The 14,973-nt window shown below is 61.0% G+C and overlaps 1 protein-coding gene across 3 annotated transcripts; it reads right to left on the reverse strand.

Moving 5' to 3' along the window:
- Position 1: 1 nt before the first annotated feature.
- Positions 2-11,831, reverse strand: Tp53i11 (tumor protein p53 inducible protein 11). Of its 3 annotated transcripts, XM_003465131.5 has the most exons (9): positions 11,649-11,831; positions 3,937-4,007; positions 3,451-3,605; positions 3,021-3,079; positions 2,786-2,834; positions 2,399-2,495; positions 1,863-1,964; positions 1,590-1,726; positions 2-1,369 (listed from the first exon to the last, which is right to left on the reverse strand). In XM_003465131.5, the coding sequence occupies exons 3-8, from the start codon at positions 3,577-3,579 to the stop codon at positions 1,593-1,595; spliced, it is 570 nt and encodes a 189-aa protein (XP_003465179.1). In that variant the 5' UTR covers positions 3,580-3,605; positions 3,937-4,007; positions 11,649-11,831; the 3' UTR covers positions 2-1,369; positions 1,590-1,592. The 3 variants fall into 3 exon arrangements, with proteins under 3 accessions (XP_003465179.1, XP_063083880.1, XP_005001619.1); XM_063227810.1 differs by having other exon boundaries at positions 2-1,726; positions 11,649-11,829; XM_005001562.4 differs by lacking the exon at positions 11,649-11,831 and adding an exon at positions 11,053-11,194 and having other exon boundaries at positions 2-1,726.
- Positions 11,832-14,973: the final 3,142 nt, after the last annotated feature.

Here is a 14,973-nt window from a genome sequence, read left to right on the forward strand (position 1 = left end):
ATGGTTTTGCACTGGTTTTTGTGACTGTTTCTTACAAAAAGGAGGAATGAAGAATAAATAGTGACCGTGAATAAAGATGGTCCTGACTCAGGAGTGGGGTGGCCCGAGCAGAGGGGGAAGCTGGACAGGGTATTGGCTCCACGGGGAGGGGCCAGCCAGAGACCCCCAAGCGCAGCAGCAGATTGGGGCCTGCCTGGCTTTTCTCACTAGGCACGGGGTGTCCCATCCTCTCTGTCACTGCCTTCTTCCCAGTCCTCCATGCCAATGTCCACACCCCCACACATCTGCCAGGCCTTGTGTGATTCCCAGCTGTGCAGCAGGGTCCTGTCCTGGCCCCAGATGCTGAGGCTGTAACACCCTTCTGCTCAGAGCAGGTGTGGGACTGGCCAGCTCAGCCATGCCGACACCCCATGTGTGGCTGCTACCCTGGGAACCTACCAGCATGCCCAGCGAGAGCCACATGGCACCCCACTGAGGAGCGGCAGGGCCTCAAGGCCTGGTGCCGTGGGGGCTGGGGCTTTGGCTGCCCCAGAGGCAGTGGCTCCTGCCCGCCCCAGGCTCTGCAGAGGGGGACGGGGCTCCAGGGGCAAGCGTCAAATGTGGGACACCAGGCAGGAGGGCTCGCATGCAGCTTGGCTGCTGTTGGCTTCTCAGCCATGTGATCATGGCAGAGCCACCCCTCTGCTGGACGCACAAGTCACTGGCTGCAGATGGGGACAGTCCCTTTCTGGTCCCCATGTCTTGGGTAAGGGGTGATGACAGAAGTGACTGGCTGAATTGCCTCTATTTATCCTCCTGTACAATTTGAGGGCACAAATCTCTGCCCATCTAGGCCTTGGGGACGGCTCCCAGGCAGGGGCAGGCCGCCGGGTAGGAACCAGGCCTTGGAGGATGTGCCAAGGGACACAACTGCTTTTCTTCCTCATCTCCAAATTCACCTGTCAGCCCCCACACCCACTACCCCCACTGCTGTGTGTCCCTTTGCAGAGTCGGAGGCTGGGAACCTCTGCACCCAGACCGGTAGGGGAAGGACCTGGGTGGGGTAGGAAGTCTGTGCAGGTGGCCCCACCTCCAGAAAGGTCCAGGAAGGCGCCAACTGCAACCTCTGCCAGGCAAGGGAAGGGCAGGTGCCCGTGTGCTTTGTGTGCAGTGACCTCACACATGGGGAGGCCCTGGCTGTGGGGGAGGGGTTCGGGGGGATCACAGCCATGTTCTCAGGTTGTGCTGGGTGGGGGTCTGCAGGCTCTCACAAGAGAGGAGGGCTTCCTAGTGGAAGAGGGGAGCCCCTTGGCTCAGCCCACATCCCTGGACTCCACTTCCCAATCAGGACCTGTGCAGGAGGCCAGGAGCCCAGAAAAGGGGGTGTTCTCTGTGGAATAAAGAAGAAGAATACAGGTGCCCGTCTCCCCAACTGACCTGTCAGCGTAGGAGCCCAGGAGGCACAGCCCTAGGGAGGGGGTCAGGAAGGAAGGGGTTCACCCCGCCTGCCTGAGGGCACTGTGGCAGGATGGGGGAGAGGGCCGCCTTCCAGGAGTCGAGGGGGAACGTGCCCCAGAGCTGGCCCGGCCCAGCATGCTCAGGTCCCAGACCTGCTACACTTTCTTGGGCTTCCGGCCAACTTGGTAATAGTAGTAAATGCTGATGACCACGAACAGGAGGCGGCTGGCCAGGAGCACCAGGGTCCCCAGTGACACCAGACCTGTCTCAGCCAGTGTGGCAGTGACCACTGTGGAAGAAAGGTCAGGAAAGAGACTAGTCAGAGGAGAGGCCATGGCCACCACTCGGTGCCTTCCTCTCCGCTCTGCATCTGGGGTCCGCCCCCTGCTCCCATCAGCCCCCCTTAGGGCCCACCCAGGACTCACCCACAAACTGAACCCCAAAGTAGCAGGCTTCTGTGAGCAGCGTCCACCGGATGATGACCTTCTCGGCCGTGTAGAGCGCATTCCACATGATCAGGGAGATGCCTGCACGGGGACAGAACACAAGGGACAGCATGGTGCCTCTGACCTGTGCCGTCTCACCCCGACCCACACTCCTGAGGTCACTGCCTATCGTCCTCTGCCTGTCCCCGCCAGGTCCTACCCCGCCCGCAGCTTCCACCTGCTCGTGTCACTTGCGGTACACTGAGCTGGTCCCTTCCCTCCCCGGGACCCGTCTCTCCATCAGCAGAAACAGGAAGCCAAGCTCTGGTTCTGCCCTTGCAGGGGGGACCTGGGACCCCAACACGCAAGCCACTGGGACACAGCCCTGTCAGCCTGGAGGCGGAAAGCTGCCACCCACGGCCCCCAGGTGGCAGCAGAGTCACCTGGGAGGCAGGGGCCTGGTGGGAAAGGGGCTCAGGCAAAGATTCTGTGTGTCTCCTGGCCCCCTTGCCCCCTGCTCCCCCAGCAGCACTTACTGAGAAGGGCACCCCCGTAGAGGCGGATGGGGGTCTTGCTGGTGACCTCAGCTCCATCGAAGACAGCATCGTAGAGCTGATCAGGAAAGGCCAGGGCCTGCGCATAGCAGCAGGGGCTGGAGGCCGGGCTCAGTGGGCAGGACGCCTCCTTCCACCCCTCCAGGGCCAGAGTCAGGGACCTTGGGGCAGCCCAGGGCAGGACCCAGCTGCCCACGCCTCTCTTCCCCAGGACAGGAGACTCTGGTTCCCAGGGCCAGGAGTCAGGCCATACAAGGGACGGTGGGATGGCCCTGGACGGGCTCCCAGAACCACAGCCAGAGCCCAAGCTGGTTCTGAGAGCTGTCCCCACCCAGGGCTGGGTCCCAGGGGCCAGGGGCGGAGTCTCACCATGAGGGCAATGCCAGAGAACAGCACAGCAGACACAAACTGCCAGACCCTGCAGAGGGGGCAGAGGGAAGTCACTGCAGGTTCTGCCAGCCCCAGCCTGGGGACAGGCCCTCCCGTGCCCACAACAACTGGTTAGGGGAGATGATGACACCATCGAATCCAAAATGGGGTTCCTTGTTCCCCCACCAGCCCAGACCCACCTCCCCCCAAAAGCAAGACCCAGCTCAGGGCTCACCTGAGCCCCAGGGGCTCTCTGACGGTAAACTTGATCTCATTGCCGAGGACCTGGCTGATCTGTGGAGATGGGGAGAGTCAGAGGCCGCCAGGATGATGGTGGCTCCCAGGGCGCCCAGGGACCCATCCAGGGTCCTCTGATGGCAGAAAAGGCTGCCCTCTCCTCCCTTCTCTGGGCACCAGAGTTTAAAAGCTGAAAATAAGGTATCTAAGGACCAGAGCTGTGTCTGCCAGGTGTGGGCCATGAAGCCTGGCCCTGCCACCTGCCCGTGCAGCCTCGAGAACATGATTTAGCCTAGCGTCTCTGAGTCTCGGCGTCCTCATCTGTAAAATGGGTGTGTCACTGCAGCTAAACTCCCAGGCAGCAGGGTTAATGCTCCTACAGCGGCTGCACAAATGCGCCCCAGTCCGCCGGCAGCCGCAGCACGCACCTTGGAGCGGTGCACCTCGCCGTCGTCGTCCTCCCCGCCCACGCCCAGGATCTTCCGGGTCTTCAGGCGGCTCACGAGGTCCGTCTGGCTGTGCTTCTTCATGAGAGGTGGGGGCTGCTTGGCCGCCATTGTGTCCTAGAGCCTGGGCAGAGGGGCTGGAACACAGGGCCGGGCCCGGAGGTCACCAGGCTGGACGGCCTCACAGTCAGGCCTGGAGGAGCCCACCCTAAAGGGATCTGGGAGCCGCCCATATAATCCCCGCTGCCTGCCAGGCAAGATCACTTCCCCCAAACCCTCAGGACCCCAGAAAGGGGCGGGGGGTGGGCGGCCTGGGCTCATTAAGCTGGAGAAGGAGCAGAGGCAGAGTCTACAGCCCTGCCCAGGCCTCGCCCCATCTCTGCAGCAGCAGCTGGGCACTGCCCCAAGCCCTCACCTGCCCACGTCTTCCACCACCCCCGGACGCCAGGTCGGGTTCCAGGCACCTACCGTGAGCCAGGTATGTGCAGGGCTCCGGCAGGGAGCAGAGCAGAGCGGGTCCTGGCCTGCGGCTGCTCGGTCTAGGGAGAGACAGGCGTGGTGTGGTCGTGGCTCCCCCATGACAGCACCCTGCGGGGCAGGTGGCTCCGGGCATTCCACAGACCAGGCCAGGGACAGAGACAGCTGCTGGGGGACCTCAGCGCCCATCCCGCAGGCTAGGAAGCTGCCTGTCCCTCCTCCAGAGGACCTGCCACCCAGTGCCGTGTCCAGGCCATCCCAGCCTCTGGGCCCCATAAGGAGGCCAGCTGCTGAGGCCAGCTGCTAAAGATCACCACAGCACCTCCAACTTCACAAGCCTACCAGTTCAGCACTTTATTTTTTATTTTTGATATCTGAGGAGGCCAGAGACCCGGGCCCTTCCCACTGAGCTACATGCCCTGCCCTGCCTTGCCCATGTGGCACGGACAGGGTCTCACTACATTACATTACTAAGTTGTCCTGGCTGGGCTTGTCATCCTCCTGCCTCAGCCTCCCCGAGTCCTAGGATTACAGACATGCCTCAAGCCTGCCACTTTTTCAAAAAAACAGCCAAACAACAGTCAGAACAAAGAATCCCACGTGGGAGCCCATGGACACAGCGGCTTTGAACACAATACACAGAGACAGATGAACCAGCTCTAGTGTGGCAAGGACAGCAGATGTGGACCCCGGGTGTGGGGGGGGCGTGCGCGTGGTCCCCCTCCTCTACACGACCAGTGCTGTTCTTGTCCCCTCCCCACTACACCCCAAACACGCACACAGAGGCACTCAGTCACCACCGTGGGGAGCCAGGGTCAACCGCAGGCCCAAGTCACTGTCTGCAGACCTTGGCCACCTGCTCCCACCCTCCCCGATCCAAGCAAAGGCTGTGATTAGCCAGCATCTCTGACCCCTCTGATGGCAGGCCAGGCTGCCCACATGGCCACCACGCCACAGCCCCCTGGCCCGCCCGTTAGATGTCACCTGATTCTCACCCTTCCTCTTCCTGCCTCTCTCTGGCCTCCCCTGCTTGTCTTTTTGAGACAGGGTTTCACTACACAGTAGTTAGGGTTGGCCTTGAACTCACAGTGATCCTCCTGCCTCAGGTTCCCGAGTGCTGGGATCACAGACAGGTGCAACCACACCCGGCCTCTGGCCTTTTTCTTAACACATATAGCCAAAGTGACGTGTGTGTGTGTGTGTGTGTGTGTACGTGCGTGCTGTGCAGCTCTGTACATTTTAGCACACAGGTGATTTGCACGGCCAGTGCCTCCAACTGAGACAGGACAGTTATCTCCCAAACGCCCTCGCTGTGTCCCATCCTCGCCTCCCAGGCCCCTGCTGGCGGCCTGGGTCTGTTCTGTGTCTCTACAGCTTTGTTTTGGTTTCCTCAAACATGTTACATAAACGGAATCCTAAAGTATACAACCTTCGCCACTGCTTCTGCCCCTCACCACCATGCCTGTGAGCCCCCTCCAGGCTGTGGGGCTCAGCGGCCCGCTCCTATTTGTTTATTTATGTCCTGTACTGGGGACTGAACCCAGGGCCTTCACGATGAACTCAAACCTGTGATCCTCCTGCCTCAGCCTCCCAGAGTGCTGAGACTACAGGGGTGTCCCATCATGCCCACATGGTCAGTCTTTACGTTCATGTTTTTTTTTTTTTTCCACCAGGTAATTGAGAGCTTAGTCCTGACCTCTTCTTTCTTAGCCTTGGGCCTGTAGGCAAAGGACTTAAATGCTCCTTGCCTCAGTTTCCCCACATGCAGTTGCCAAAAGTGGTCCTACCTCAAGGGGACGTTGTGACAGTAAGAGAGCCCTGGCCTCAGTTTCCCCCTAATAAAAGGGGCAATGAGAAGGCACACCCGGCAGGAGTGCCAGCGGCCAGGGACTGGAGACGTCCGAGTATATTCACCCAGGCCACTGCTGTGCCCGGGGGGGGGCTGGCCTCTGCTTCCCCACCTGCCCGGTGGTGCCCAGCTGTGCTCATCGGCAGGTGCTGTGGTGACACAGATGCAAGCAGTGCCCTCCCTGTGCCGTACCAAGGCCGGTGCAGGCCTGAGGGAGGGTGGACGCCACAGGAAACTGAGGCCGGCAGGGCTAGGTCTGCCCAGCCATCCAGAGGCTGGTGGTGCAGGGCAGACAGAGCGGGCCCCTCTCTGACCAATTCCCACTCCCCCGGGCTCATGTGGCTTTGGTCAAACTGTCTCACCTTCAGCCTTGAGAGCAGCCTGGGCAACACTAGGCCCCCCAGTACCCCCGGCACAGGCCAGGGTTCCTGTCCCAGTAGAATTGTGTCGGGGAGGAGCTTCGAGCCTTCTGCAGGCCAGGCTGGGACACCTGGAGGCTGGGACACCCCAAGGGCCGATACCCCTTCAACCATGGATTGGAGGGACACCTCCATGTAGCTCCCAGAGACATCAAGGCACAGGCAGGCGGGTGATGCAGGCTAGGAAGCAAGGGGCCCTCAGGAAGCAGCTGAGGATGCCCAAGTGGGGCAGAGCTCTCCTTCTCAATGACTGGGAAAACCAGGGTTCAGAGACAACTCTTTCCCTTCATTGCTCTGTGACCGTAGGAAAGTCACTTAACCTCTCTGAGCGTACACAGCTCATCTGTGAAACCAACTGCTGCTTCTGCTCAGCTCATGGCTTTGTAGTGTGGAAGAACAAGAGCGGCACTGAGGGGCTGGCTCCCAGGATGAGCCCTTGGAAGCACGGCGATCAGTAATATAAATGGGTGCCTGCCAAGCTGGGCTCCAGGCAGCAGTGGAGCCAGACAGGCCGGGCATCTCTCCTCTGCAGATCCTGAGGATTTCCCTCAGCTCCCCATCCTTCCCGGAAGCCTGGTTTCCATAGAAACGGAGGGCCTGCAGCTCTGTCCTGTCTTGGAGACTGTGCCCAGAAGGACCAGCTTAGGAACCACGGCCGGGAGGGAGGGAGGGAGGCAGGAAGGGACCAGAACCTCCGCCAGCTGCTTGCGTCCCGGTGACTCAAGGGAAGTCACTGTGCTGAGCACCTCCACCGGGGAGCCACTTCCGTTGCAAAGCAGGCTGGTTACAGAGCCAGCGACTGCCCTTCCCCAGCTGGTGGCAACACCTGTCTCCAGCTCCCTGTCACATCTGTCTCAGGACTGGAGCAGGGAGCCTGCACAGAGGTCCCTGTGTGACCTCCATGTTTTACCCCCATTTTACAGATGAGAAAACTAAGGCATGACACTCAAGTGTCTCTTGGGCTATGTGGTAGAGCCCACAAGCCAAGCCAACTGAGAAAAGTGCTTTAAGTGGATGTGTTGAGAGGAGCTGGTGTGTGTGTGTGTGTGTGTGTGTGTGTGCGCATGCATGTGTGTGACAGCAGGGGGAGGAGAGGAGGGGACACTTTGGTGAACCTGATCACTCCCATCTCACCCCCTGCTGCCCCAGAGAGCCCAGCCCAGGGTCCAGCCCACCCTGGGTCGAGGCCCTGGCAACGGCTATAGCTCCAACCCATTGTTCTGCTATCACACAGGCACAGAATAGCTGGAAGTGGGGCCTGGGTCCAGGCAGTGCCCAGTGGAGGGGGCAGCAGCAAGGGAGGGGCCTCAGGAAGGCCTGGCCAAAGTGCTCCGGAGGCAGGCGCTGCCGCAGCTCCCCCAGCACAAAGGCCCCCAGCACACTAGACCTCCTTCTGAACCCCAGCGGGGCCCTCCTCCATGGCTCAGCAGAGGGGACCCATTTCCAAGACTGTCATGTTGGGGGGCCCTGAATCCGTGCCCAGCTCACACACCATCCTAGCCAGGGCCCTGGGGCCCAACCTGCTGCCCAGAGGACTCCTGAATCCCCAGGCCAGAGAAGGGCCATTAGAAGCCACAGGACACAGGGCGCGGCGCCTTCAACTGCAGTAGCAGATGCCGCACAGCTGCCTCCGAGGCACAGGCCTGGGAGTTTCCCGGGCCAGGCGGGGGAGGGGGGCCCTGTGATGGCCAGCAGCTGACGGCCTGTCCCCAGAGAGCAGTGCACTGTGAAAGCCTGCTGCCTGTCACTCGAGTCTCTCCAAGAGCCAGAGCTGGCAGAGGGTGCAGCTGCCCCACGGGCCCCTCTCCTGGCTCCGCGTCACCACGGAGTCTGTCTCCGTGTCACCGCAGACAGCTAGGGTGACAGAGGACAGCCGGCAGGGGAAGACAGGACACGGTCGGAGCCCATCCTTGGCAGGATGCTCCAAAGTCTAGAAAAGGCTTCCAACCCTGCAGATCCTGAGGACTTCCAGGAACCTCCAGGAACTTGAGCATGGGAGCTGGGAACGCAAGGTTTGTCCTGACCTGGGGAAGCTCAGGACATCGGGGCCATCCCCAGACTCTGGGGCACTGGCCAGGTGGGGCCTGTCTTCAGGACTCTGTTTCCTTGTCTAAAAATGTAGGGCGTGGTCTCCAAAGTCCCACAAGGGGCTCCAACCTCCGAACCCCTCTCATGGTCAGAGCGGTCCCTGCCTCCAGCTGCCCTGTCCCCCCACCCACCACCTCCCCTGACAGTTCTGTCCTTCTGTTCTCTTCCTTATGATTTCCGGGAAACCAGAGAAAAGCCCAGCTTTCTTCACAAGTGTCTCCAAAGCTTCAGGGACCAAAACAAGCACCTCCCGATGGAGCAGAGGGGGCGCCAGAGATCAGGGCCGGGACTCAGGGGCCTTCCACCCAGCGTCCCCCAGTGGACTCTTCGGTCCCGACTGTCACTCAGAAGTGGCAGGCACAAGAAGAATTTCTGTCCTTTTCAGCCCCAGCCTCCCTCAGCCTGGTGACCTCGTGAGGGCCCTCAAGGGGCACCTGTGCTGTCATCGTCATGGAGACATTCTGGGTCCTGGATCCTGCAGGGCCAGGGCTCCTGGGAGACGCACCAGCAGCAGCAGCAGCACCTCCCCTCCCCTGTACCCCGCCTCTGTGCTGGCAGGGAGAGGGGACAGGGAATTTCCTTGCAGGGACATTCTGCCAAGTTGTACCAATTTTTTCAGAAATGAGTGATGAGCTATCTCCTGGCCACGCCCAGAAGCAAGCGGAAGTGTCACAGTGCTTTTAGGCTCTGGCTCAGTGGCCCACATTTAGGCTCTGGCTCAGTGGCCAGGCGACCACTCAAAGGCCTGTGCTTCCATCTTGGCTCTGCCCTCTACCCGCTGTCCGGCTTTGGGCCTGGGCTGCTGTCTCTCTGGGGCTCAGTTTATACATCTGTGAAATGGTGTGATAATGACACATGCCTCACAGATGCGCAGACACACAAAGAGCAGCTGGTGCACTACAGGTCCTGTAATAAACGCTCACCCATGATGCTGCTATGGTTATTTTCAAAGCAAGAAACTCAACTCCTTCACCTCAGTTTCCCCTAGACCAAACCACCTGCTGGGAATTCTGTGCCCCGCACAGGAAGGAGGCCGGCTGAAACAGGGGCCACTCTGCACAGGAGGAAAAGGCTGCCCACTTGAGTACACGGTTGTGGGTGGGCAGGGAGGTCACGGCTGGGGGACCAGGAACCCTCAGGACACTAAGCCTGCCTCATTGCCCTGCAAGGCCAGAGTAGATGTGAGCAGGTGAGATCCCGGCTCTAAGGGAAGCACGGTGGGCTAGGAGTTAGAACCAGGCTCCTGGGCTGTGTGCTGAATGATGATGTCCTCTGCGTGTCGCTTCCCTGTCTCTGAGACAGGAGATCTGCCTTCTTTCCCAGCCAGCTTCATGTCCCCTCCTTTCTCTTCCTCATTCTCCATCTTACAGCCCCAGGTCCTTTGCACAAGCCACTCTCTGCAGCACCTCTCTTTCCCACAGGTGCATACACAGCTCACCCCTCAAAGCTTTCGCTCAAAGTCACCTCCTCCCCCGATGCCTTCCTGACCACCTGACTTAATGTGGCAGCCCACTCTCTGGCCTCAACACCCCGGCACTCCTCAGTACACTACATAATTTGCTTATGATTACTAACTTGCCTCTTCCTCAGTCCCCTGAAGTATCCACTCCCTGGGGACACGAGACTTTTATTTGGCCCCCAGGTGTCTCCCTAAGTGTCTAGCAGGGAGCTGGCACATTGCCCAAAAAGTTACTTTTGGGGTGGTGCTCCCCAGGATTTTGCTCCATTAGCAAAAATAAAGCACAGTCCAAAACTACCGAGTGGATATGAGGAGAGGTTAACCCCACCCCTCCCGTCCTCACGGGGGCGCCCTTTGTCGCAGAGGGGGCCCAGTGAAAATCCAGAGTGGGAGAGACTTGGGGGTGCTGGGGTCTCCAGTATCTGTAGGCCAACAGGAGGGGACAGCCACCTTTACAAATCTGTGGGCAGAAGAGCAGCCGGTGTTTATGTGACGCTTTGGCCAAGGGGGTTCCTGGGGGTCAGATGGTCCATTTCACGGAAGACAACAGAGACTGCAAGGTGCTTTCTAACAACCCCACGCTCTCCTCTCCTTCCCTGGGTTAAGTCTGGGGCTGCAGTTAAGGGACAACCAGTGAGCCCTTCTGGGTTTCCACTAAAGCGACCGGGTATCCCTGGGATCAGCGGGCTGCTGGTCGCCGCCCCCTCTCCGCAGGCCCTCAGACGTGGCCGTCCCCAGGCTACACAGCTTCAGCGTGCATCCTGCTGCCCCGGGACTTCTCCCCGCAGGCCAGAAAGTTTGTGTAAAAGAAACCAAACAGGAAGCGCGGGCGGTGGGGCTGGGGCGGCCTTGGCCATCTGCGCAGGGCTCGGGGCAGCGCTGGGTTCTCGGCCTCCCCGCCTCCTGGCCCCGCCTGCGGGCGCTCGGGGGAAAAAATCAGCGGCCGCAGGACTTTGAGGAGGCGGCGGTGGGCGCGAGGAGGGGAACCCCAGCGAGGCCGGCCTGGGGGCGCGCCGAGGTGGGTGCAGCGATGGAGCGCGCCCCCTGGGCGGGAGCCAGTATTTCGGCGGGCCGTACGCGGCCCCAGGCCACCCTGCGCCATGCCCACGGCCCCACGCGGCTGCCTGCCCGCGGATCGCGCGGCTCGCGGAGCGCGGGGGGCGTCGCGCTGCACCTGCGCCCCCCTGCCCACCCCGGCTGGGGTTCCGGCGCGACCCGCCCTCCTCTACATGCCTCCAGCCCGGGCACCGGGGGCTCGCCGGCCCGCCCCTCCCCCTCCGGGTTCCCCTTACCTCCCGGCTCCAGACACTCCCCCACCTTCGGGTCCCCGGGCGCCTCCAGTGCGGCCCCCGCTCGGACACAGGCAGGTCACGCCAGACTTGGGGGCGGTGGAAACCCCTGCGGGGGCGCAGCCCGGGGAACTCGCAAGTTTGCACTGCGCGCTCCTCCGACCGCGAAACAAAGGCTGGAGGGGGTGCGGCGGGAGAGGGGGAGGGGACAGCAAACCGAGCGCCGGCGGCGACCGAGACCCCGGCCAGCCAGGGCAAACTACTTGAGGCTGTGTTTCTCTCGAGCTCCGAAGCTGAATACCGGAGCTCGATGGCCAATAAACAGTCCCCGAGGAAGGAGGCGGCGGAGGCAGAGCCGGGAGAGGGGAAACCGAGTCAGGGGAAGCGAGGCGCGCAGAGACAATGCAAGGGGCAGAGAACGGTGTCCCGCGAGGCCAGGAGCTCCAGCAGGTGCCTCGCTGTCCGGGCGCTCGGTGCGAACGCGGGGACGCCGTTGTCCCCGCGGCTGGAGGAGCCCGCGGGCTGCGTGCGCAGCGCAGGCAGCGCCGGTAGCGGCGGGGAAGTGCGAGGCGCGCGGGAGCGCCAGGGCGCGGACTTACGTTCCCGGCGCGGGTCCCCGGGCTGGCGGGCCGTGCGGGCGGACCTGCGGCCCTCGGCGCCTCACATCGCGCCGCCGCGCCAGGCGGCCAGGGCAGGGCAGGGCAGGGCGGGTTGGAGTCCTGCGCCGCCGGGCTCGCCCGACTCTGGCGGCCTCGCAGGTCCCTCCTCTAGTTCCGCGCGCAAGCCAATGGCGCACCGTCCCCTCCCACGCGCCGGGCTGCCTCGCCCCCGAGGTGGCCGCCGGGGCGGGCGCAGAGGGGCTGGGGAACTGCGCGCCCAGAGCTCCGGCCAAGGCGTTCCCGGAGCCGCCTGCGGGGGGCGCAGCCACGCGCTCCGGAAGCGCTTGGGACCCGAACCAGGGACAGAACTGGACACTAGGGCATGGCCACGTAGCCCTCCCCTGGAGCACTTGTTTGGCAAGTTCTTCAGACAGCACCGTTCTCCTGGAGCTATTAGCAACCCATGAACTGGCAAGTGGGCCCATCTTGAATAACCTGGCCTAGGCCACCTCTACGGTGGAAGGGACCGCTTCGGTGGGTAGCCAAGTGCGAAATAACATGGTCACTATTTACTGAGCCCCTACTTGGTGCAGGGATGCCGAGAGCTTAAGGAGGAACCAGTGCGAACTCATCTGGGGATGCAGCAACCTAGGAACTCAGTAGGATCTGTCCCATTTTACAGATTAGCGTTCATTACCGTTTGATTTCATTTACTTCAGGCTTCAGCCCACTGCCCACTGCGTGACTCCCAAATTACAGGAGCATGCCACCACCACCAAAAACTTCCTCTGTCCCCACCCTAAAATCCAACCACAGCGATGATGTTGACTTTGCTGTAATAATTTGTACCCTCCCTGGACAGATTGTATCTGGCACACCTGTGACTCCGTTTATCTGTGCACCTGCTGTGGGGGTGAGGCTGGATTTGGAGGCTCAGAAGCTCCCCCTCCCCCAAGCTTTCAGCCTAAAAGGACCAGGTTCCTAAAAAACACACCTTCGCCTGTCAGATTCCCGGCTCCCATCAGCCCCATGTGGCTAATGTGTCGCCCTCCTTACCACTGCTGAGTCTTCTTGTCACCTGCTCTGATGGCGGCCACAGCAGGCCTGGAGGGGGCCGAGCAGAGGAAGAGGAAAGCAGGGCTGACAGAAGACACACTCCATTTCACCAGATGAAGAAGTAGGACAAGGATGAGCGCGGCAGCCAGGTGGGACTGGGAGATGTCTGCACCAGTCCTGCAGGTTTAACAAGCAGGCCAGGACCGCTGCCTGGTACCAAGCCTGCCTCTGCCTGTGCCTGTTAGGAACGGCGCAGCCTTGGGCAAGCAGGTTGCCAAATCTCTCCACACCCCGTTTCCTCATCTACAGCCTGGGGGTGGCCTGCTGTAGGAAGCCCCTACCACTGTCGGGAGATTTGCCGTAACAGTGGCAGCCCAGGCTCGCTGAGCTCAGTGTCCGTGTCAGCCCCTGGGAGTTGGTGTACCTGGCAGGCACCAGTGCCCCTGGCTGAACTGGACCCAGCGGGGGACTTTGCAAGGAGGTAAACAGCAAAGCCTGGCTCCCAGTGAGTGCTCAGTAACCGTTCCCCATCCTGATTACCAAAATGACCAGGCTCAGACCCCACCAGCTCTGCTCATAGCTGAACACCTGGCTGACGATAGCCAACACTCCATTCATGGTGTGCATGGCTCAGGTGGAGAGGAGGGACTTTGGAGTGAGCAGTAGGGAGCTCCCTGTCACTAGCAGCGTGCAAGCAGAAACCAGAGGAGGGATTTACACTGACCTTGGCATTTTGTATACACAGCCTTGAGCTCTAGGGTGTGCACCGTGGTGTGAGTTTTAGGGTCTATCAGCAGGAGACTGGAGTGCAGATCCAACCAGGGCTGCCTGCCATCCTGGGCTGGGTGCTGGGTGCTGGGATCCCAGGGTGGACGGGATATACCGTCTGTCCTTCGAAGACTCCCAGCCTCCTGGGAGACAGACAAACATCCAGATAGTCAAGAACTGCAGGAGAAACAGCTCACAGTGACAGCTGGTGGCCTTGGGGGACCTAGGACACAGCATCAAGACACCCAGAGTTCAAAAGCTGTGCACGCCAGGGTACCATTGGCAGCCGAAGACCTTCTTCTGATCTGACGCTGTCAATCCTCCCATGACTTGTGCTTACTTGCTGCTAGGAACGGGGTGCTCACTACTACTGTGGCAGCCTCTCTCACACTTGAAAAACATACTTGGGGGCTGGGGAGAAGTGAGACACTGTCCCTTCCACGCTGGGCACCCAGCCAAGCCCCGTTATCTCTCCCTTCCTGCACACATCTCGCAGCCTGGTGCAGCGAGTCCAGGAACAGGCCTCACACTGCTGCTTGGCCCTCAGCCTCTCTGTGCTCCCTCTTCCAGCAGGCACAATAAGCAAGCTTGCCTTGCTGGGCAAGGGCCAACAACTAGGAGTCCAGGCCATTAGCAGAGAAAGAGCAGTAACTGAAGCCCGGTGTGGTGGCCTACGGCTGTGAACCCAGCACTCTGAGACGCTGAACCGAGATTTACAAGTGCGACACAAGCTTGGGCAATTTAGTGACTTAAGAGACCGAGACGGTCTCAAAATAATGTAAAGGGCTGGGGATGCAGCTGAGAGCAAAAGTCCTGGGTTTAATCTCCAGTGCCGTTTAAAAAAGAACATTAAGGAAGAGGTCGAGACAGAGGCCTGGGACAGCAGCTGTGTGCCTAACTAGCTACGGGACCCTCTGCTGCCCCTGGAAAATGGAAATAGAGAAATACCTGCCTTGTGCGGCTGGGCTCGTGAGAGTCAAGTGAGGTGATTCGATAAAAAGGCTTACAAACTGCAAACGCAGATTCCTGTTTTCCGCGGCTGCGGCGGCGGCGGCTGCGGCTGAAAGCCCCAGGCGCGGGGGCGGGGCGGGTGTGGAGCCTGCGGGCGGGGGTCGGGCCCCCCCAGCCACCCACGCCAGCACCAGCGGGGACCAGCTGCCGCTCCATCTGCCCTGGGCTGCCTTGCCGGGGCTGCAGCGCCTCCACTCGCCCTGGCGTGACGGGGTGTCACGCGCTGGCCGTGTGCCTGTGCTTGTGCCTGCGCGGGTAGGTGCTAGGAGTGAGGGACCAGGAGGGACAGGCATTGCCAGCATCCGTGGCCAGAACCACTTGTGGATTAGGAATCCCGGAGGGAGAAGGAGGATGGGACTGGATTTCAGAGACACTTGCTTAGCAGCCACGTGGAGGGGAGAGGCTGGGAGAGCAGCCCACCAGGGCCTGCCTAGGGACAAAAGTCTCAGCCATGACCCCCTTTCTGGGGATAGAGTTCCCACAGACAGGA

The sequence above is a fragment of the Cavia porcellus genome, unplaced genomic scaffold (genome assembly GCF_034190915.1).
Source record: "Cavia porcellus strain 051 isolate PalLab524CR breed Dunkin Hartley unplaced genomic scaffold, mCavPor4.1 scaffold_17, whole genome shotgun sequence".
NCBI classification, from domain to species: Eukaryota; Metazoa; Chordata; class Mammalia; order Rodentia; family Caviidae; genus Cavia; species Cavia porcellus.

Bases quoted from the DNA above. Each gene is read 5' to 3' on its own strand.
- Tp53i11 (XM_003465131.5), bottom strand. From the start codon at position 3,579: ATGGCGGCCAAGCAGCCCCCACCTCTCATGAAGAAGCACAGCCAGACG. The intron at 2,835-3,020 runs GTGAGCCCTGAG...CCCCCTCTGCAG, and splicing joins AGAGAGCCCCTGGGGCTCAG to GGTCTGGCAGTTTGTGTCTG. The intron at 2,496-2,785 runs GTGAGACTCCGC...TGCTATGCGCAG, and splicing joins TCTCTGGCATTGCCCTCATG to GCCCTGGCCTTTCCTGATCA.